Below are 22,736 nucleotides of genomic sequence, written 5' to 3' on the forward strand. Positions count from 1 at the left end.
CGCTAATCATCCAGCCAGTCTTTGTCACTAACCCCAGGGTGCCTGGTGGAGCATTACTTATCATATGTTGTTTAAAATGTACTCGAGGAAATATCATTGCTGGGGGCAGGAAAGTACCACCCGCACTTATTATGCAACAGGTGGTCACTAAGACACCACTTTCTCCACTAGTAGCTTGAGAAATATGTTTACTTCCCTTTTGTGCCACTACCTTTGGAAGCCTATCTGGTGCAGTTGAGGAACTGGTTTCAACCAGACTGAAAACCCTTGTACCATCAGAGAAAGTAGGGTATCTCCGGTTAAGGTCTCAAGTTTTTGAAGAAATCGAAACAGTATACCGATTAAAAGACGTTGCTCTGGATAAGCTGCAGCCGTCTGAGGTTTGGATACTTAAACTGGGATTTCGTTTCATCAAGCCATAGAACCAGTCTACACCAGCCATTCCCCTCCGTCCGGTTCTCACGACATTTTTGAAAGCCAGCTCACTTGCTAAGCGCCTGCAAGTTGTGTGTCAAGACCAAAGAATATCTTAGAAGAATGCAACAAGTATTCCACTAATTCTTTCTCCTGTTCCACAGAAAATACCTTATGATTATCTTAGTTTAGTGTCCATCTTTCACTGGAACCACATTTAATGTTTTGAACATATCGTCGAAGAGTAGGGTAAGGTATGGAATGAGATTTAGCTGCTTGGCGAACTGCCAAACCCTTATTAAGAACATCCTGTACAGCTTCTTGCATAACATCGTGGTGAAAAAATGGTTCAAAAGGCTCTCAGCACTATGGGACTTAACTTCTGAGGTAATCAGTCCCCTAGAACTTAGAACTACTCAAACGTAACCAACCTAAGGACATCACACACATCCATTCCCGAGACAGGATTCGAACCTGCGACCGTAGCGGTCGCGCGGTTCCAGACTGCAGGGCCTAGAACCGCTAGGCCATCCCGGCCCGCCGTCGTGGTCAGATTTACCTCTGTCCATCTTCCTGCGGTATGAACGAACCATCTTCAAACATGATAATATAAGACAGGACTGTTGAACATCCGTAATTTAAAAGCCTTAAATATCTACACACATGTTTTTACAAATGCTAAGGACACAAAGTACAGAGTGCTTGTATTGAACAATTAAAAGATTCTTGGGGCACAATGAACCATGCCTCATTGTGCCCAGGAGAGCTTGATTCAATGTGCCCTAACAGTACATACTTCAAACAGAGCTCATGTGAGGTCATGTATGAACATTGTTAGTATTTGAAGATCTGTATCATTAAAATACATTATTGATTTGTTACAATGATTAAATTTCGAATTTAAATTCGGTTAAATACCTAGGAATTACAATCATGAACAACTTGAATTGGAAGAAGTACACAGAAATGTTGTGGGGAAAGTTAACCAAATACAGCATTTTATTGGCAGGACACTTAGGAAATGTAACGGATCTACTAAAGAGACTGCCTACACTACGCTTATCCGTCCTCTTTTAGAATACCGCTGCCCGGTGTGGAATCCTTACCAGGCAGGACTGACGAAGTACATGGAGAAAATTTAAAGGTAAGTACGTTTTGTACTATCGCGAAATAGAGGAGAGAGTGTCACTGAATTGATACAGGATTTGGTGTGGACATCATTAAAAAAAAAAAAAGGGCGTTTTCTTTGCGGCGGAATCTTCTCACGAAATTTCAATCATCAACTTCCTCCGCTGAATGCGAAAATATTTTGTCGATGCTGACCTACATAGGCAGATGAGAGCATCGTAATAAATAAAAGCAACCAGATCTCGCACGGAAATGTATAGGTGTTCGTTTTTTCTACACGTTGCACGAGATTAGAATAACAGAGAATTATTGTGAAGGTGGTCCAATGAATCCTCTTCCAGGCAAGTAAATGTGATTTGCAGAGTTCCATGCAGATTTAGATTTCAGTAGAAAATTCAAGTGAAGCTCGTGCTGGTGAATGTTGTTGAATCGGAATTGGGAGTAATTTTATTCATCACTAAACGCTGGAGATAAAACTCAGTATGGCACAGTTTAAGATTAACAATGAGACGATCGCAGGTACTATAGGCAGAGACGCTATCATCTCCGTCGCCTCACCTTGCAGCTCGATACCATACCATACAGGAAGTTGGCAGCGAGTTAGGTAAACTATTACATGCCATGAAGCACCACATTAAGACATCTGCAACAGTCGATCTTTCAACGGCCATGGATATTAGTACCTTACCGTTTTCCTGTAGCAAAGACATAATTAGAAGAATGTTACAAACTACTAACTAGCATCATATATGGACTGGACAGCGCGTTGGCATCAGCACTGCATCTGGCAAAAATGAACGATGGCACCTGGACTGAACTGAACTCAGTTATTTACTGACACTTTTCCATCTAAGCGTATTCCTCTAAGAATACGCGGCAGTAGTAACCACTATTACTATAGCGTGACTCAGCGATATCACGAATCTTCAGCGTGACCAACGGTAAAAACTGTCGAGGTGCGAGTAGGACTCGTTCACTTTGGGTTCCATACAAATATAATTATGCATACAGACAGTCCATCCTTTCTGGGCATCGAGAATCTCAATGATTTTTGCCTGTTATCGACATAGATACAGGCAGTGATTCCAAGACTTTCGAGAATGTTTTAATTACAAGTTTGACGTCGGGTAACAAATGAAAAAAGAATTATCTATTGCGCGACATAATTACAAATGAACAATTTCTGGATTTTTTCCCCTTCAGTTATACTGTGAAACCTTGCTTCTTGCCAAATTTCATAAATCTAGGTCAACAGGAAGTATCCAATAGGTTTCGATGAGTGACTTTTCGAGTATCAAAATATGTAAGGTAAATGACCTACAATAGAACCACCAAGTTGGAATATCAACAACTATAAAAAGGATAGATTGCTACTCATCCGTGAAGATGACGTGTTGCAGCCAGGCACAACGAAAAGACTGTTACACACTTAGCTTTCGGCAAATACCTTCTTCGAGGGGAAAAAAATCCTCTCGCATTCAGAAGAGCAGGTACATGTGAACACTATGCCCGTCTATTTTAGTCTGTCCGGCTAAAGCTGCCAGAAATAGTGGTCATGCGTGCATGAGGTGTGCCTGCTTGTGTGAATGTGTGTATGATTTACTTTCTTTTCTGAGGAAGGTTTTGGCTGAAAGGTAAGTGTGTAACAGTCTTTTCGTTATGCCTATCTGCAACTCATCTTTAGGGTGAGTACCAATCTAGCGTTTCCCTAATTGTTGACATAAATAGACGTATATTTAGGTTCCATTGACTTACTAGTTTACGTTTATTACACTGCCAAGGAACTACTGACTTTAGTACCTGACAAATTCCAACTTGAAACGTCTACCCGTCCCTGAGCCGAGGAGGGCTAGACAGACAGTCTGATAACAGCAGCAATTTTTGTGAGAGACGATCGCAAATTACAGTTTTCGGATTTTTTCCTTTGTTTCTACCGTGAAATCTTACTTCTTGCCAAATTTCATGACTCTAAGTCAACAGGAAGTACGCTATAGATTTTGATGAATAAGTTTTCCATTATCAAAATGAGTGACATATATGGCCGTATCTTTTTGATCAAATTTACTTAGAAGCTTCATTTTGGCACCGCCAAGGGTATGTTGATCTTAGTATGCGAATTAAATTTCGACTTGACACGTCCCGCCGTTCCTGAGGAAAAGCGCTTTAACAGTCGAATGGATAGATAGACAAAGTGATTGAAATGATTCTCCTGGTGAGAGACACAGTGGTCTACACCGAGATAAGAGACGGAGTTCCTCCACATGCTTCCTTAACCACTCCAAGTTTCACTCTAGGATTATCCCTATCTTTTCAACGTGGAGGTGAAGCACTTATAGATCAAGGGGGACTGGAGGGGCTGCCTGGATCCAAAGCATGCAACACCATGATGTTCTCATCAGTCAGATGTGGAAGAATAATGTCTGATGGTGCTCAGGACAGCTTTTGACCGGAACGTTGTGAACCTTTCCCTGCCCCTAACCCTTTGAGGATGAAGGGGAACGGATTCATTGAGAGGCACACTGCTTGTTGTGTGCCTTCTTGACTCTCACTACAGAACTGTTGCTGGTCTTTTCTGTGGTGGCTGCTTGGATTGCTTTACCCTTACTCGTTCCACTTTAGCATGTGCACATGCAAGTAAAGGTGCTGGAGGTGGAGGTGGATCGTTGTAGACTGGATGATATCTGCATCAAGGCATTGATCTTAGGAACAAGTTTCTGCACCATGGAAGCATAAGAAGTGGGAAAGGCAGGTGGTTTTGTCGCCTTATATTACTTTTTGGCTTCAGCATAGGGGATCCAATTGGTGACTTGTTTCTGAATTTTTCATTCCTCTGCAAAAACAGAGCAGTCTTACCTCCAGACTGGGTGGCTCACAGATCAGTTAACACAGACTGCTGGAGGTGGACAGTCAATCCCTGCTTCATGGGCTGCCTTTCCACATTTCCCACAGTTCCCTTGACCCCCACAACTCAGCACTGTGTGACCAAAACGCTGGCATTTGTAGAACCACATAGGGTTAGGCACATAGGGTTAGGTACGTAAGAGCTAATCCTAATTCAGATGAAACCTAACATGATGTGGTCAGGCAAAGTTGGAGAATTAAAGGTCACAATGAAGGTAGAGGTCTTCTCAATTTATCCATTATTCCTACACATTCTTTTCTCTACATCCACTATCCCCTATACTCCTCATTCCTGTTTAAGTTCGGCTATGTCAATATCCATAATGTCATGGCATGTTACCACACCTTTGCCAGAGTTAAGGGAGTTCAACAGTTGCATCATATACACTCAATTTTTTGGTCTTCATGAGTAGTTCCACTTGGTTTGCCCTGTCAGTCTCTACCAGTAGAGAACCATTCCACAGTCACTTAATAGACTTCAGGCTTCCAGCAAGTCCTTCCAAGCCTTTGTCAATATAGAATGGGGGACACTTTTTCAAACATCCCCTCCTTCCTCTTAATGATCAAAAATACATTTTGATTTATGATTCCTTGAGCCCTGTTACTATAATTCAGCTGATGCAGATTACCAGGAGGGCTAGCCTCCCTCATTTGTTTGGAGGATTGGGTGAAAATACTCCTAGGCTGCACACCGTTCCCATTGGGAGGAGAGGAAGATGTTTTTGAGGGTTCCAGCTCGGTCCATGGAACATCTAGGAAAACAAGGGTCCACTGGGACAGAGCCCCACATGCCTGAGTAATCCTTATGCAATTGAGGTGCAGCAGGTTCCCCAGAGGTTGCCCACTAGCAACTGTTCCACCTCAACAGCCACACATCACATCAGCGTGCAGCACACCTTGAGATTGAAGGGTTATTATGGAGTTTACTATACTCGCGATCCAGATGGTCAAGCCAAGATCCCCATTCCCTGTGAGACACAATGTTCTGCTGCATGCCATACTGTGACCATTGAAGCATGCCCAGAGCTTATGGTAACAAGAGACTGGTGGTGCTTACCAGTCCCCAGGGGGGTCACCAAGACCATACTCAGCAAACAAATGCTGAGCCTCTGAGGGCTTACCACCTGAAACATTAACAGTTTGGTTCTGCCCTCCTTTAATATGACAGACGTCAAATTGGAACACAGAGACACCTACTGTGGACCATGCTATTTGCCTCACTTTGCATGACACCCAGCTCAGTGCCTGGTTATTGGTTTCCAAGTGAAACTGATGATGATCCAAATGAAACTTATATTTGTCTAGTGTGAACATCACATCCAATGCTTCCAGTTTGTATACTGAGTATTTTGTTTCACCCGGCAACAGTGCCTATGGGGCATAAACAGAAGGCCTTCTCTCTCCAATATGCTCTTATAACAGGACAACTGCCACTCTGATAAAGTGTTGGTTTGAAAAATGAATGGGCAGTTAATATTATAGATCCATAATACAAGTGCCATGGTTATAGCCAGTTATAATGCCTCAAAGTTATCTGCATAGATTCAAAGCATTCACAGTTTATGAGAGCCGCTAACTGTGAGAAACTTGGGAGGAAATTTCAAAAGGTATTCACCATGCCTATAAAATAAGGTGACAGCCTTCTTGTGTTTCAGAAGTGGAAATGAACAAATGGTCTGGGTCCAGCCATGTTGATTGCGACTCCTATTTGATAAACTGTGTGTCCCAAAAAGGATATTTTGTCACTGGACAAGGTTACTTTGATGGGTTTAACAGCCAGACACACTTCCCTCAGGCACCCAAAAGCCTTGGGGATGTTGTCTAGATGCTCCAAAAAACTGGCATTTTACACAACTACATTGTTTAAGCAATTATAAATAAACTCTAAATTAACACCCCTCTCCCCCCCCCCCCCGAACCAAATCCTATAGACATTACAGTCAGGCCTTTGCTAAAGGGATCTGATTGCAGGCCTGTTTTAAGATTGAAACCATAAAAATCTTGGCCCCTGAAAACCACATAAAGCAATTGTGTAATTCCACGAGTGGGACAGATTCAAGCACAACCCTCTGATGTAACAACTGGTATTTTTTTTTTTTTTTGTGGTTTTAGGGCGCACAACTACAATGGTCATTAGCGCCCTTACTAATTTAGGAATGTACCGCGAGGCACAAGGTTAAAACAGCAACTAAAAGGGACAACACTATAAAAGACGTATTAACAGGCATAGGATTAAAAAACTACAGCATAATCAAACGTCCTTAGACAGGTGTGTCAAGTTGATAAAACGAAGAACGCGAGCAGCAGCTCCCGGGTCACCCGCTAAAATGGCATCCAGAGTACATGACAGGCCAAGATCAAGACGCAGCGTAGTAAAATCCGGACAGGACGTTAAAATGTGGCGGACCGTCAGCAATTGTCCACATGGACAGAACGGCGCCGGCGCAGCCGTCAGCAGATGGCGATGCTGAACCGGCAGTGTCCAATTCGTAGCCGGGCCAAAACGACCTCCTCCCGCCTAGAAGGACGTGAGGCGGACGTCCAAGCTGAGGGAAGAGGTTTCAAGGCCAGAAGCTTGTTGTCCCTAAGTGCAGCCCAATCGGCATGCCACAAAGGTAAAATGCGCCGACAAATGACTCTGCTACAATCTGATGAAGGGACACAACAAGAAGCCGTCCACGGCTGGAGGACCGCAGCCTTGGCCGCGGCATCTGCAGCTTCGTTCCTAGGGATACCGACATGGCCAGGAACCCACATAAAGCTAATTGGAGACCCGACGTCCACCAGCTGCTGAAGAGGGCGTTGGATCCGGTGCACGAAAGGGTGAACCGGATACGGATCACTGAGGCTCTGGATAACGCCCAGAGAATCGGAGCAGAGGACATAAGCAGAATGTCGGTGGCGGCAGACGTAAAGAACAGCCTGGTAGAGGGCAAAGAGCTAAGCTGTGAAGGCCGAACAATGGCCATGTAGCCGGTATTTGAAACTTTGTGCCCCAACAATAAAAGAACACCCGACCCCGTCATTGGTCTTAGAGCCATCTGTATAAATGAAGGTCATATTAATTAACTTCGAGCGAAGTTCGACAAAACGGGAGTGGTATACCGAACCGGGGGTACCCTCCTTTGGGAGCGAGCTGAGGTCAAGGTGAACGCGAACCTGAGCCTGGAGCCAAGGTGGCGTGTGGCTCTCGCCCACTCTAAAGGTTGCAGGGAGTGAAAAATCATGGTGTTGAAGGAGGCGACGAAAGCGAACTCCAGGTGATAGCAGGGCAGAGACATACAACCCGTATTGACGGTCGAGAGAGTCGTCAAAAAAAGGAACGATACGATGGGTGGTCGGGCATTGACAGTAGCCGACAGGCGTAACGACAAAGCAGTATATCGCGCCGGTAGGTGAGTGGCAATTCACCGGCTTCAGCATGAAGACTCTCGACGGGACTAGTATAAAACGCTCCGATCGCAAGACGTAAACCCCGATGTTGTATGGAGTTGAGGCGGCGTAAGATGGACGGCCGTGCAGAGAGGAGTATACAAAGCACCTATAATCCAGCTTGGAGCGGACGATCGACCGATATAGGCGAAGTAGGACGGTTCGATCCGCTCCCCACGACGTGCCACTGAGAACACGGAGGACATTTAGAGAACGGGTACAACGGGCAGCCAAATATGACATGTGGAGACCAGCTAAGTTTCCTGTCAAATGTAAGACCTAAAAATTTTGTTGTCTCCACGAATGGGAGAGCAACGAGACCGAGTCGTAAGGACGGTGGGAGAAACTCTTTGTAGCGCCAGAAGTTAATACAGACCGTTTTCTCTGCAGAAAAACGGAAGCCATTGGCGACACTCCAGGAGTAAAGACGGTCAAGAGAACTCTGAAGACAGCGCTCCAGGAAACATGTACGCTGCGCGCTGCAATAGATGGTAAAATCGTCCACGAAAAGGGAGCCTGATACATCATCTGGGAGGCAATCCATTATTGGATTGATCGCGAAGAGAGCAACGCTCAAAACGGAGCCCTGTGGCACCCCATTCTCCTGGCGAAAGGTGTCTGACAGGACAGAACCCACACGTAAACTGAACTGTCGATCCATTAAAAAGGAACGAAAAAAAAGAGGGAGGCGACCGCGAAGCCCCATGTATGCATGGTGCGGAGAATTCCCGCCCTCCAACAGGTGTCGTAAGCCTTCTCCAAATCAAAAAACACAGCCGCGGTCGGGCGCTTCCGCAAGACGTTATTCATAACGAAGGTCGACAAGGTAACCAGATGGTCAACAGCAGAGCGGCGCCTATGAAACCCACATTGTACATTGGTAAGTAGGCGTCGAGATTCGAGCAGCCAAACCAAACGAGAGTTAACCATTCGCTCCATCACCTTACAGACACAGCTAGTAAGCGAGATGGGTCGATAACTGGAAGGCAAGTGCTTGTCCTTCCCCGGCTTAGGAAACGGTACAACAATAGACTCGCGCCATCATGCGGGGACATGTCCCTCAATCCAGATGCGATTGTAAGTACGAAGAAGGAAACCTTTACTCGCAAGAGAAAGGTTCTTCAGCATCTGAATACGAATAGAATCAGGCCCCGGAGCGGAGGACAGTGAACAGTGAAAGGGGAAGTGCATTTTCGAGTTCCCGCATGGTGAATGGGGCATTGTAGTTTTCACAATTCGAGGAGTGGAAATTAGGTGGCCGAGCCTCCTCTGCCTGTTTTCGGGGAAGGAAGGCAGGGGGGGGGGGGGGGGTAATGAGTGGAGCTCGAAACCTCTGCGAAAAAGCGGCCGATGGCATTGGAGACATGCTCAGGGGCCACAAGGACGTCATTCGCGACCGTCAAGCCAGAAACTGGTGAGTGGACCTTAGTGCCAGATAGCCGGCGCAGGTTACCTCAGACAACAGGAGGAGGAGTAGTAAAACTGTTGAAGGTGCTTGTGAAAGCAGCCCAGCTGGCTTTCTTGCTTTCTTTAAAAATACGACGACACTGCGCACGTAATCGTTTATAACTAATACAATTCGCCACTGGAGGGTGGCGTTTAAAGGTGCGTAAAGGTGCGTAAAGCACGTCGACGAGCACGTAAGGCGTCTCTACATGCTGCGGTCCACCAGGGGACCGGTACGCTGCTACGCTGCGTGGAGAAGAAGTAGCGTGAGGGATGGAATATACAGCTGCAGTGAGAATGACTTCCGGGAGGTGTGCGGCCTGACTATCGCAGCTTGTGAAGGTTTGATCCTGAAAGGTCGCCCTGGAAGAGAAGAGCCCCCAGTCTGCTTTGGAGAAGTTCCAACTAGTTGAGCACGGAGAGGGGATATGATGCAGGAGATGGATAACACACGGGAAGTGGTCGCTCGAATATGTATCAGAAAGCGCATACCACTCAAACCGGCGTGCAAGTTGGGTAGTACATACAGAGAGGTCTAAATGGGAATAGGTGTGAGAGGTGTCTGAAAGGAAAGTAGGGGCGCCAGTATTGAGGCAGACGAGATTGAGCTGGTTGAAAACGTCTGCTAACAGGGAGCCCCTCGGACAGGATGCTGGAGAGCCCCAAAGAGGATGGTGAGCATTGAAGTCTCCAGTTAACAAAAATGGTGCAGGGACCTGAGCAATAATTTGCAGCACGTCTGCCCTGGTAACGGCAGACGACGATGGAGTGTAAACGGTATAGATCGAAAATGTAAAAGTGGGGAGAGTAATGTGGACGGCAACTGCCTGCAGGCCAGTGTGCAAGGTGATGGGATCATAGTAGATATCATCCCGGACCAGCAACATAACCCCTCAATGAGCCGGAATACCTTCCACAGGGGGTAAGTCAAAACGCACAGGGGTGTAGTGTGCCAAGACAATTTGATCGCATGGGCGTAGCTTCGTTTCCTGGAGGGCTACGACGAGTGGACGGTGCAAGCGGAGCAACAATTTCAAGTCCTCTCGGCTGGAGCGAATGCTGCGAATATTCCAGTGAATAAGTGCCATCGTGAGAAGAAGATGCAAGAAGGGGTGACCTTGAAGGCCGCTGAGGGCCCGGCTTCGAGCAAGCACTGCCGCCGCTAGCAGGAGGCGGACAGTCATCGTCCATTTGTTCTGTAGGTTCATCGGCCATTTTGTGAAGATGGCCTGGAGGGGGAGCTTCCTCCGCTGGTGAACGGCCAGATGGTCGGCTACCAGCGGTGCGGCCAGGCGAAACGGATGACGGCCTGGGGCGGCAACCGCTGGGGGGCGCAGGAGAAGAAATGCGCCGTGGCGGGGAAGGAGAACTGTGCTTCCTATGAGCCTTCTTGGAAGGTCGTTTTGTGGAAGGATGGCTGAGGGTTCGAGGTACGTAGAAGGTCTGCACGAGACGGTTCCTTCTTGAAGGCCCGTGCTTCTGACTTCTGGGTCTTCGTCCTGGCAGAAGTTGATAAAAGTGCTTGTGTCGGAGGGGCGATGGGAGGAAGAGGACACGTCGACCGGGCAATCTTAGCACTGGCCGAACGGACGACCGTAGTGCTGAAGGTCAGATCGCATGTCTGCGTCGCCACCTCCCTGGTATTCCAAGGAGAGGCGAGGACAGTACTCTACTTCCCTGCTGGGAACAACGTGGGCTTCCTACTAGCAAATAGCTTGCGAGCAGTCGAGGTGGAGACTTTCTCTTTGACCCGAATTTCTTGGATACAGCGATCTTCCTTGTAGATGGGACAGTTGCGGGAGGACGCTGCATGGTCACCGTGAAAGTTCACACAACGAAGAATCGGAGATGGACAGCCACCCTCATGGGCATCCCTGCCACAAGTCACACATGTAGCCGCATTGGAACAAGACTGGCGAGTGTGATTAAAACGCTGACACTGGTAGCAGCGCGTAGGTGTCGGGACATAGGGGCGAACAGAAATAACCTCGTAGCCCTCTTTGATGCGCGACGGCAGCTGAACACTATCAAAGGTCAAGAAAAGTGTGCGGGTCGGTACAAGGTCATTGTTGACCTTTTTCATGACCCTATGGACAGCCGTCACGCCCTGCTCAGCGAGGAAAGACTGGATCTCCTTGTCAGTCAATCCGTCGAGTGATCTAATATATACCACACCACGAGACGAATTCAAAATGCGGTGAGCCTCCACCCGGACAGTGAACGTGTACAGGAGTATGGCCCGAAGCAGTTTTTGTGCCTGAAAGGCGCTCTCAGTTTCTAGTAACAATGTACCATTACGCAACCTGGTACAAGACTTGACAGATCCGGCTATGGCATCTACGCCCTTCTGGATAACGAAAGGGTTGACAGAGGAAAAATCCTTTCCGTCCTCAGATCGAGAAACTACTGTGGGGCAGGCGGTAGAACTTAGGTGATTGTTCACACCTCAGGTCACACCTCCCGAGAAACGGCCGGAGGGACCAATCGGCATGGTCGGAAGGTGTCAGCTCAGGCAATCACCCCTCCCTAGGCCTGACCTTTACCAGGGGGTACGTGCGTGCCTTACTTGTCGACCCAGCGTGGGGAATTACGCGTTACCCCGTCACCGGCTACGCGTGCGAACGCGTGGGTCAGCCTTCAGGCACGCACAGGGAGGAAGGAAGACGAGGAAAAAGAAAGGAGAGAGGGAAAGAAAGGGCAGACTGTCTGAAACGCCGAAGCGGAGACCAGAGAAGGACAAGGAGGCAAGGCCAAGGACAAGGACAAAGACAAAGACAAGGAGGCAAGGCCAAGGACAAGGACAAAGACAAAGACAAGGAGGCAAGGCCAAGGACAAGGACAAAGACAAAGACAAGGAGGCAAGGCCAAGGACAAGGACAAAGACAAAGACAAGGAGGCAAGGCCAAGGACAAGGACAAAGACAAAGACAAGGAGGCAAGGCCAAGGACAAGGACAAAGACAAAGACAAGGAGGCAAGGCCAAGGACAAGGACAAAGACAAAGACAAGGAGGCAAGGCCAAGGACAAGGACAAAGACAAAGACAAGGAGGCAAGGCCAAGGACAAGGACAAAGACAAAGACAAGGAGGCAAGGCCAAGGACAAGGACAAAGACAAAGACAAGGAGGCAAGGCCAAGGACAAGGACAAAGACAAAGACAAGGAGGCAAGGCCAAGGACAAGGACAAAGACAAAGACAAGGAGGCAAGGCCAAGGACAAGGACAAAGACAAAGACAAGGAGGCAAGGCCAAGGACAAGGACAAAGACAAAGACAAGGAGGCAAGGCCAAGGACAAGGACAAAGACAAAGACAAGGAGGCAAGGCCAAGGACAAGGACAAAGACAAAGACAAGGAGGCAAGGCCAAGGACAAGGACAAAGACAAAGACAAGGAGGCAAGGCCAAGGACAAGGACAAAGACAAAGACAAGGAGGCAAGGCCAAGGACAAGGACAAAGACAAAGACAAGGAGGCAAGGCCAAGGACAAGGACAAAGACAAAGACAAGGAGGCAAGGCCAAGGACAAGGACAAAGACAAAGACAAGGAGGCAAGGCCAAGGACAAGGACAAAGACAAAGACAAGGAGGCAAGGCCAAGGACAAGGACAAAGACAAAGACAAGGAGGCAAGGCCAAGGACAAGGACAAAGACAAAGACAAGGAGGCAAGGCCAAGGACAAGGACAAAGACAAAGACAAGGAGGCAAGGCCAAGGACAAGGACAAAGACAAAGACAAGGAGGCAAGGCCAAGGACAAGGACAAAGACAAAGACAAGGAGGCAAGGCCAAGGACAAGGACAAAGACAAAGACAAGGAGGCAAGGCCAAGGACAAGGACAAAGACAAAGACAAGGAGGCAAGGCCAAGGACAAGGACAAAGACAAAGACAAGGAGGCAAGGCCAAGGACAAGGACAAAGACAAAGACAAGGAGGCAAGGCCAAGGACAAGGACAAAGACAAAGACAAGGAGGCAAGGCCAAGGACAAGGACAAAGACAAAGACAAGGAGGCAAGGCCAAGGACAAGGACAAAGACAAAGACAAGGAGGCAAGGCCAAGGACAAGGACAAAGACAAAGACAAGGAGGCAAGGCCAAGGACAAGGACAAGGACAAGGAGGCAAGGCCAAGGCCAAGGACAAGGACAAGGAGGCAAGGCCAAGGCCAAGGCCAAGGACAAGGACAAGGAGGCAAGGCCAAGGACAAGGACAAGGACAAGGAGGCAAGGCCAAGGACAAGGACAAGGACAAGGAGGCAAGGCCAAGGCCAAGGACAAGGAGGCAAGGCCAAGGCCAAGGACAAGGAGGCAAGGCCAAGGCCAAGGACAAGGAGGCAAGGCCAAGGCCAAGGACAAGGAGGCAAGGCCAAGGACAAGGACAAGGAGGCAAGGCCAAGGACAAGGACAAGGAGGCAAGGCCAAGGACAAGGACAAGGAGGCAAGGCCAAGGACAAGGACAAGGAGGCAAGGCCAAGGGCAAGGGCAAGGAGGCAAGGCCAAGGGCAAGGGCAAGGAGGCAAGGGCAAGGGCAAGGAGGCAAGGGCAAGGGCAAGGAGGCAAGGGCAAGGGCAAGGAGGCAAGGGGGCAAGGGCAAGGAGGCAAGGGGGCAAGGGCAAGAAGACAAGGGCAAGGGCAAGGAGGCAAGGGGGCAAGGGCAAGGAGGCAAGGGGGCAAGGGCAAGAAGACAAGGGCAAGGGCAAGGGCAAGGGCAAGGAGGCAAGAAGGCAAGGGCAAGAAGGCAAGGGCAAGAAGGCAAGGGCAAGAAGGCAAGGGCAAGAAGGCAAGGGCAAGAAGGCAAGGGCAAGAAGGCATGGGCAAGAAGGCATGGGCAAGAAGGCATGGGCAAGAAGGCATGGGCAAGAAGGCATGGGCAAGAAGGCATGGGCAAGAAGGCATGGGCAAGAAGGCATGGGCAAGAAGGCATGGGCAAGAAGGCATGGGCAAGAAGGCATGGGCAAGAAGGCATGGGCAAGAAGGCATGGGCAAGAAGGCATGGGCAAGAAGGCATGGGCAAGAAGGCATGGGCAAGAAGGCATGGGCAAGAAGGCATGGGCAAGAAGGCATGGGCAAGAAGGCATGGGCAAGAAGGCATGGGCAAGAAGGCATGGGCAAGAAGGCATGGGCAAGAAGGCATGGGCAAGAAGGCATGGGCAAGGAGGCATGGGCAAGGAGGCATGGGCAAGGAGGCATGGGCAAGAAGGCATGGGCAAGAAGGCATGGGCAAGAAGGCATGGGCAAGAAGGCATGGGCAAGAAGGCATGGGCAAGAAGGCATGGGCAAGAAGGCATGGGCAAGAAGGCATGGGCAAGAAGGCATGGGCAAGAAGGCATGGGCAAGAAGGCATGGGCAAGAAGGCATGGGCAAGAAGGCATGGGCAAGAAGGCATGGGCAAGAAGGCATGGGCAAGAAGGCATGGGCAAGAAGGCATGGGCAAGAAGGCATGGGCAAGAAGGCATGGGCAAGAAGGCATGGGCAAGAAGGCATGGGCAAGAAGGCATGGGCAAGAAGGCATGGGCAAGAAGGCATGGGCAAGAAGGCATGGGCAAGAAGGCATGGGCAAGAAGGCATGGGCAAGAAGGCATGGGCAAGAAGGCATGGGCAAGAAGGCATGGGCAAGAAGGCATGGGCAAGAAGGCATGGGCAAGAAGGCATGGGCAAGAAGGCATGGGCAAGAAGGCATGGGCAAGAAGGCATGGGCAAGAAGGCATGGGCAAGAAGGCATGGGCAAGAAGGCATGGGCAAGAAGGCATGGGCAAGAAGGCATGGGCAAGAAGGCATGGGCAAGAAGGCATGGGCAAGAAGGCATGGGCAAGAAGGCATGGGCAAGAAGGCATGGGCAAGAAGGCATGGGCAAGAAGGCATGGGCAAGAAGGCATGGGCAAGAAGGCATGGGCAAGAAGGCATGGGCAAGAAGGCATGGGCAAGAAGGCATGGGCAAGAAGGCATGGGCAAGAAGGCATGGGCAAGAAGGCATGGGCAAGAAGGCATGGGCAAGAAGGCATGGGCAAGAAGGCATGGGCAAGAAGGCATGGGCAAGAAGGCATGGGCAAGAAGGCATGGGCAAGAAGGCATGGGCAAGAAGGCATGGGCAAGAAGGCATGGGCAAGAAGGCATGGGCAAGAAGGCATGGGCAAGAAGGCATGGGCAAGAAGGCATGGGCAAGAAGGCATGGGCAAGAAGGCATGGGCAAGAAGGCATGGGCAAGAAGGCATGGGCAAGAAGGCATGGGCAAGAAGGCATGGGCAAGAAGGCATGGGCAAGAAGGCATGGGCAAGAAGGCATGGGCAAGAAGGCATGGGCAAGAAGGCATGGGCAAGAAGGCATGGGCAAGAAGGCATGGGCAAGAAGGCATGGGCAAGAAGGCATGGGCAAGAAGGCAAGGACAAGAAGGCATGGGCAAGAAGGCAAGGACAAGAAGGCAAGGACAAGAAGGCAAGGACAAGAAGGCAAGGACAAGAAGGCAAGGACAAGAAGGCAAGGACAAGAAGGCAAGGACAAGAAGGCAAGGACAAGAAGGCAAGGACAAGAAGGCAAGGACAAGAAGGCAAGGACAAGAAGGCAAGGACAAGAAGGCAAGGAGAAGAGTAAGTAAGACAGTGAGATGGAGAAGAAGAAAAAAAGGAACCAACCAAAGGAAGGAAGAAACCAGAAGAAGTGAAAAACCAAAATGTATGCAAATATAGGTCGTGAAACCGTCCGTCTCCAGACGCAGGCCCTAACTAACCCCGTGAGGGGGAGGGACTCCTTTTAGTTGCCTCTTACGACAGGCAGGAATACCGCGGGTCTATTCTAACCCCCAAACCCGCAGGGGGGACCTGGTAATCGGCTACAAGTCTAAATCCCTCTAAATAAGGATTGGGGACCAGAAATATAGGCACAGCATTGTAAAATGAGTTTACATAGATTTTAAATTTTAAGAGGTGACAACCAATAGGGAATCTGACATACTGGGTGCCAATCTGTGAGCTGGATCCAGTATTCAATTTCACTAATTACTCCCAACCTATAATTTAACACTTCCAGAAATTCATCCAACTCTCCCATCAATTGTGCAGCTTGATCTTCAGGTAAGTGGCTAACACTGACCCCTGTTTGTTTGTACACTAACTCTGCATGGCTTCAGGCCAGTGGCATGGGCACAAAATGTAACTCTCTCCTCTGCTCCAAATTTAAAATGAACATGACCACTCACATAATCAAACAAGCACTGGATCAACTGCAAAACACACAGAATGAGCTTCACAACCAAACTGTTAACAACCATCCACAAAAGTGGTGACAAGAAGCCTTAGATGCTCTGTTTGAATCAAGCCTGATCAACAAAATTAAAGGATTACTCATCTGCCACATGACACACCTGACTAATCACACTTCACTCTGGCAACTTGGCCAATTGTTCACACTGTGTGGCTGTGAGTGGCTGACTCACCCTACATGGCACACATCTTGTGACAATTTGGGGGGGGGGGGGGGGGGGGCGCTTCTGTATAATGCATCCTTCTAGCATCAGCTATTAGTTTCACCTTCCTTTACGTAATGCACACTTCCGGACGAGATCTCTTGGCTTCAAGCAATGGTAGCCCACAGTCCCAGGAACAAAATGTGACTGAACCCCTCTGAGTTCACACATTATTTACCAAGCCCAGGTCATTACTCAGATTGATCCCCCCTCCCCCATTCAAGGTCAGTATAATAAACAGTCTTGATTCTAACCAAAAGCTAGTATGTATCAGCAATGTACACTGGTTTTTAACTAAACAATATCCTGCACCTTCCAACATTTGCCTGCTTTGTTTCTTCATTGATAGCCCTCGGTGTTGACATACTTCATTATTATACTAGCTGAAAAATGGGGGATGGAAGTTCAACACTGACTACTGTAAATGATTTAGCCAACAGTTGCACAACTGCATTTCATGGTTATTTACTTTCACAATCCTCCAAATTACGCAATTATATGGCCAGTTCACTATTGGTAAATGTTGATAACCCTCATTAATAGATTGCAGACAAACATCAGCATACTGCTACAATAGTCCACTGTTAAACATCTATAAGCAGTGAAAACCTAACCCCACAGTTCACAGTTCTTGTAGAATATGTGAGACACTATTTCTCAAATAAGTGGAACAGACACTGTTATTGTTTTAACACACAACCTATTTGTGTTCACTAATTCCACTGTTAAGTTGATGCATTGTTGTTAATTTAACCAATACATAATTCCCATATGAAAATCAGCAGTGGACTGCCTGTCTCAGGACCAAAAATTAGTCCTTCATATATCCTCATAGTAATGAACACTGAAACTATACATTGTTAAATATTTAAGCTACAGAAAGTACCATTTTAAACCTAATTCATTCAATTAACTGAATACATCGAAAAATTCCTTCTTTTAAATAGTTCCTTCTATCACAAAGGTTAGGCCAAATTATTTGTTTAAATAGTGAAATTAACAGATATAGACATACAAAAAATACTTTTTACAAACCTGGTAATTATTTTGGAATTAAGGGCTGGCTTCACTAATATATTCCTGAATAGAGCAAAATAAATACTTTAAGAATCCTAGTAGTGGTACATCCAAATGTTTATAATTAGTATGGAATTTATATTTGTTTATAAGTCAACAGTTGGATCTAAATCATGGAACAATTGCCGATTTCACCCTATAAATTAATTATGTACGTAAAACTAGGCACAAAATTAAACTTTATGCTTTATTCCTCACAACTAAGGGCCAACCTTTCTCTTTTATTGAAATGCTGATTATACCCATACATGTTAATGGTAATCAGACGAAAATGAAAATAGAATGAATTTAAGGAGGCAGATTGCAAAACAAAAGAGGAAGTAGAGAGAGCCCAAGCTTGCTTCATAAGAACCTCTCCTTTGCTCTCATATCTTCCAAGATATTTACCCCCACTAGGTCTTCAGAGATCTTAACACACAGTACTAACATGATGAGATGCACTTCATTAACATAATGAGCCCAATGCATTTACCTCACAGCACCTTCAGTCAAACAATGTATCTCCACCTTCAAATGCTTCTGGAATTATCCTACGCAGGCAGCATATGGCCAATGGATAAACCAGTTTTAAGACTATCCCATGACCAACCGGTTACACACTAGCCTGTTCATGTTAGTCTAATCAACAGCCACAAGAATTCAGTTCACAGATTGGTACTATCCAGTGACAAACATGGCACTAAGAATGGCCAACAGTGTGTTTGATAACTTACCAAAGGGCTTACAATTTTTTTGTTGTTGTTTGTGTCCACCTTCACTAGAATTAATTCAACTCCCTGCTCCTAATCCCCTCAATCTAGGAATGTGTTGTTGTGGTCTTCAGTCCTGAGACTGGTTTGATGCAGCTCTCCATGCTAATCTATCCTGTGCAAGCTCCATTTCCCAGTACCTACTGCAACCTACATCCTTTTGAATCTGCTTAGTGTATTAATCTCTTGGTCTCCCTCTACGATTTTTACCCTCCACACTGCCCTTCAATGCTAAATTTGTGATCCCTTGATGCCTCAGGACATGTCCTACCAACCGATCCCTTCTTCTAGTCAAGTTGTGCCACAAACTTCTCTTCTCCCCAATCCCATTCAATACCTCCCTCATTAGTTACGTGATCTACCCACCTAATCATCAACATTCTTCTGTAGCACCATATTTCAAAAGCTTCCATTCTCTTCTTGTCCAAACTATTTATTGTCCATGTTTCATTTCCATACATGGCTACACTCCATACAAATACTTTCAGGAACGACTTCCTGACACTTAAATCTATACCCGATGTTAACAAATTTCTCTTCTTCAGAAACACTTTCCTTGCCATTGCCAGTCTACATTTTATATCCTCTCTACTTCGACCATCATCAGTTATTTTGCTCCCCAAATAGCAAAACTCCTTTACTACTTTAAGGGTCTCATTTCCTAATCTAATTCCCTCAGCATCACCCAACTTAATTCGACTGCATTCCATTATCCTTGTTTTGCTTTTGTTGATGTTCATCTTATACCCTCCTTTCAAGACACTGCCCATTCCTTTCAACTGCTCTTCCAAGTCCTTTGTTGTCTCTGATAGAATTACAATGTCATCGGCGAACCTCAAAGTTTCTATTTCTTCTCCATGGATTTTAATACCTACTCCGAATTTTTCTTTTGTTTCATTTACTGCTTGCTCAATATACAGATTGAGAAACATCAGGGAGAGGCTACAACCCTGTCTCACTCCCTTCCCAACCACTGCTTCCCTTTCATGTCCCTCGACCCTTATAACTGCCATCTGGTTTCTGTACAAATTGTAAATAGGCTTTCACTCCCTGTATTTCACCCCTGCCACCTTTAAAATTTGAAGTAGAGTATTCCAGTCAACATTGTCAAAAGCTTTCTGTAAGTCTACAAATGCTAGAAACGTAGTTTTGCCTTTCCTTAATCTTCCTTCTAAGATAAGTCGTAAGATTAGTATTGCCTCACGTGTTCCAACATTTCTACGGAATCCAAACTGATCTTCCCCGAGGTTGGCTTCTACCAGTTTTTCCATTTGTCTGTAAATAATTCGCATTAGTATTTTGCAGCTGTGACTTATTAAACTGATAGTTCAGTAATTTTCACATCTGTCAACACCTGCTTTCTTTGGGATTGGAATTATTATATTCTTCTTGAAGTATGGGGGTATTTCGCCTGTCTCATACATTTTGCTCACAAGATGGTAGACTTTTGTCAGGACTGGCTCTCCCAAGGCTGTCAGTAGTTCTAATGGAATGTTGTCTACTCCCGGGGCCTTGTTTCGACTCAGGTCTTTCAGTGCTCTGTCTCCCATTTCATCTTCATCTACATCCTCTTCCATTTCCATAATATTGTCCTCAAGTACATCGCCCTTGTATAGACCCTCTATATACTCCTTCCACCTTTCTGCTTTCCCTTCTTTGCTTAGAACTGGGTTTCCATCTGAGTTCTTGTTATTCACAGAAGTGGCTCTCTTTTCTCCAAAGGTCTCTTTAATTTTCCTGTAGGCTGTATCTATCTAACCCCAAGTGAGATAAGCCTCTACATCCTTACATTTGTCCTCTAGCCATGCCTGCTTAGCCATTTTGCACTTCATGTCGATCTCATTTTCGAGACGTTTGTATTCCTTTTTGCCTGCTTCATTTACTGCATTTTTATATTTTCTCCTTTCATCAATTAAATTCAATATTTTTTCTGTTACCCAAGGATTTCTACTATCCCCCATCTTTTTACCTTCTTGATCCTCTGCTACCTTCACTACTTCATCCCTCAGAGCTACCCATTCTTCTTCTACTGTATGTCTTTCCCCTATTCCTGTCAATTGTTCCCTTATGCTCTCCCTGCAACTCTGTACAACCTCTGGTTTAGTCAGTTTATCCAGATCCTGTCTCCTTAAATTCCCACCTTTTTGAAATTTCTTCAGTTTTAATCTACAGCTCATAACCAATAGATGGTGGTCATAGTTCACATCTGCCCCTGGAAGTGCCTTTCAATTTAAAACCTGGTTCCTAAATCTCTGTCTTACCATTATATAATCTATCTGAAACTTGTCAGTATCTCCAGACTTCTTCCATGTATACAGCCTTCTTTTATGATACTTGAACCAAGTGTTAGCTATGATGCTCTGTGCAAAATTCTACCAGGCGGCTTCCTCTTTCATTTCTTAGGCCCAATCCGTATTCACCTACTTTGTTTCCTTCTCTCCCTTTTCCTACTGTCGAATTTCAGTAACCTATGACTATCAAATTTTTGTCTCCCTTCACTACCTGAATAATTTCTTTTATCTCATCATACATTTCTTCAATTTCTTCATCATCTGCAGAGCTAGTTGGCATATAAACTTGTACTACTGTAGTAGGCATGGGCTTCGTGTATATCTTGGCCACAATAATACTTTCACTATGCTGTTTGTAGTAGCTTACCCGCACTCCTATTTTTTTATTCATTATTAAACCTACTCCTGCATTACCCATATTTGATTTTGTATTTGTAACCCTGTATTCACCTGACAAGAAGTCTTGTTCCTCCTGCCACCGAACTTCACCAATTCCCACTATATATAACTTTAGCCTATCCATTTCTCTTTTTAAATATTCTAACCTACCTGCCCGATTAAGGGATCAGACATTCCACGCTTCAATCCGTAGAATGCCAGTTTTCTTTCTCTTGATTTCTAGGAATAGCATTTGTTGTAAAGACCAAGCTTCACCCTACAGCCTCTGCACTTCAGTAAACACTGAGGGATTCTTACTAACACTGAGTAAGTCATGAATTCTATGGGCTAGGTGGTCCAGAAAGTCCTTTATTTGGAAAATCTGCCTTTGAGATGGGAATGCAACTTCAAAACCTGATGTATCATCCTGAACACCACCCAGTAAACTTCTACAGAATTCAACAGCTTTACTCACCTCACCCACTGACTTAGAAATTTTTACTGGTACAATCAAGGCAGCACACAAGCACTGACAAAGTCTAGCTATACTGCCCTCCATGTTTGGTTTACAAATATGTAGCTCCTACTGCAGGTGCAGTGTTCTGAAGCTCACCACACTGATGACCCTCCTGGCTCCTGGAGAGTCCATCCTGAAACACAAACAACGGCACAGTTTCCACATGAAATTTTAACACAAAAAAACACAAATATGATAAACAAACTAATAGCTATGATACAACGAATGTGCAATTTGTATTCTTGCCCTGTGAGAACACATCCAGTCTCTGCTACCATTGATAGGTGATAGAAGGGCAGAGGGCTGCAGGAGTGGAATGTGCAAATGCAATTGAGGATACAATGTAACAATATTCTTTATTAACCAAAAAATTCCAAAACTAAACTTAGAAATTAAATCTAGTAATAATTTCATGAGCCTTAATCAGAATAAGTATCAAAGACCAACCAACCCCTCTGAAAAGGGAGGAGAAATCTTTTAGGCAACAGGGTAATCTGTCAAAACCTCCAGACAGATCTACATCATGCAAGGCAGAAGATGTGTCCCATTAAGGTTTCTTCCTGTTCCATTCATGTATGGAGTGTGGGAAGAATGACTGACTGACTGCCTGCCTCTGTACATGCTGTAATTAATCTTACCTTACAATCACAGTTACTATGTGAGTGATACATAGGGGTTTATACAATACCCCTAGACTAATCATTTAAAAAAAGTTCTTGAAACTTTAAGAGACTATCTCAGGATATTTTATGTCTGTCTCTTCAAGAGTGTGCCAGTTCAGTTCCTTCAGTATTTCTGTGGCACTCCCTCATCAATTAAACAAACCTGTGACCATTCGTGCTGTCCTTCTCTGTAGTCACTCAGTATCCCCTTTTAGTCCTATCTGGTACAGATTCCACACACATCAGAAATATTCTAGGATTGGATGCATGAGTGATTTGTGAGCAATCTCTTTTGTAG

The 22,736-nt window shown here is 46.2% G+C and overlaps 1 protein-coding gene across 1 annotated transcript; it reads left to right on the forward strand.

Annotated features, from left to right (window-relative positions):
* Nucleotides 1-2,024: 2,024 nt before the first annotated feature.
* On the forward strand, nt 2,025-18,401 carry LOC126335906 (filaggrin-2-like). Its single transcript, XM_049999379.1, has 3 exons — nt 2,025-2,061; nt 12,057-15,889; nt 18,321-18,401. The coding sequence occupies exons 1-3, from the start codon at nt 2,025-2,027 to the stop codon at nt 18,399-18,401; spliced, it is 3,951 nt and encodes a 1,316-aa protein (XP_049855336.1).
* The last annotated feature ends 4,335 nt before the right edge of the window (nt 18,402-22,736 follow it).

This window comes from Schistocerca gregaria, chromosome 2 (genome assembly GCF_023897955.1).
Source record: "Schistocerca gregaria isolate iqSchGreg1 chromosome 2, iqSchGreg1.2, whole genome shotgun sequence".
In the NCBI taxonomy this organism is placed as follows: Eukaryota; Metazoa; Arthropoda; class Insecta; order Orthoptera; family Acrididae; genus Schistocerca; species Schistocerca gregaria.

Bases quoted from the DNA above. Each gene is read 5' to 3' on its own strand.
- LOC126335906 (XM_049999379.1), top strand. From the start codon at position 2,025: ATGGCACAGTTTAAGATTAACAATGAGACGATCGCAG. The intron at 2,062-12,056 runs GTACTATAGGCA...AGACCAGAGAAG, and splicing joins TAACAATGAGACGATCGCAG to GACAAGGAGGCAAGGCCAAG. The intron at 15,890-18,320 runs GTAAGTAAGACA...TTTACCTCACAG, and splicing joins ACAAGAAGGCAAGGAGAAGA to CACCTTCAGTCAAACAATGT.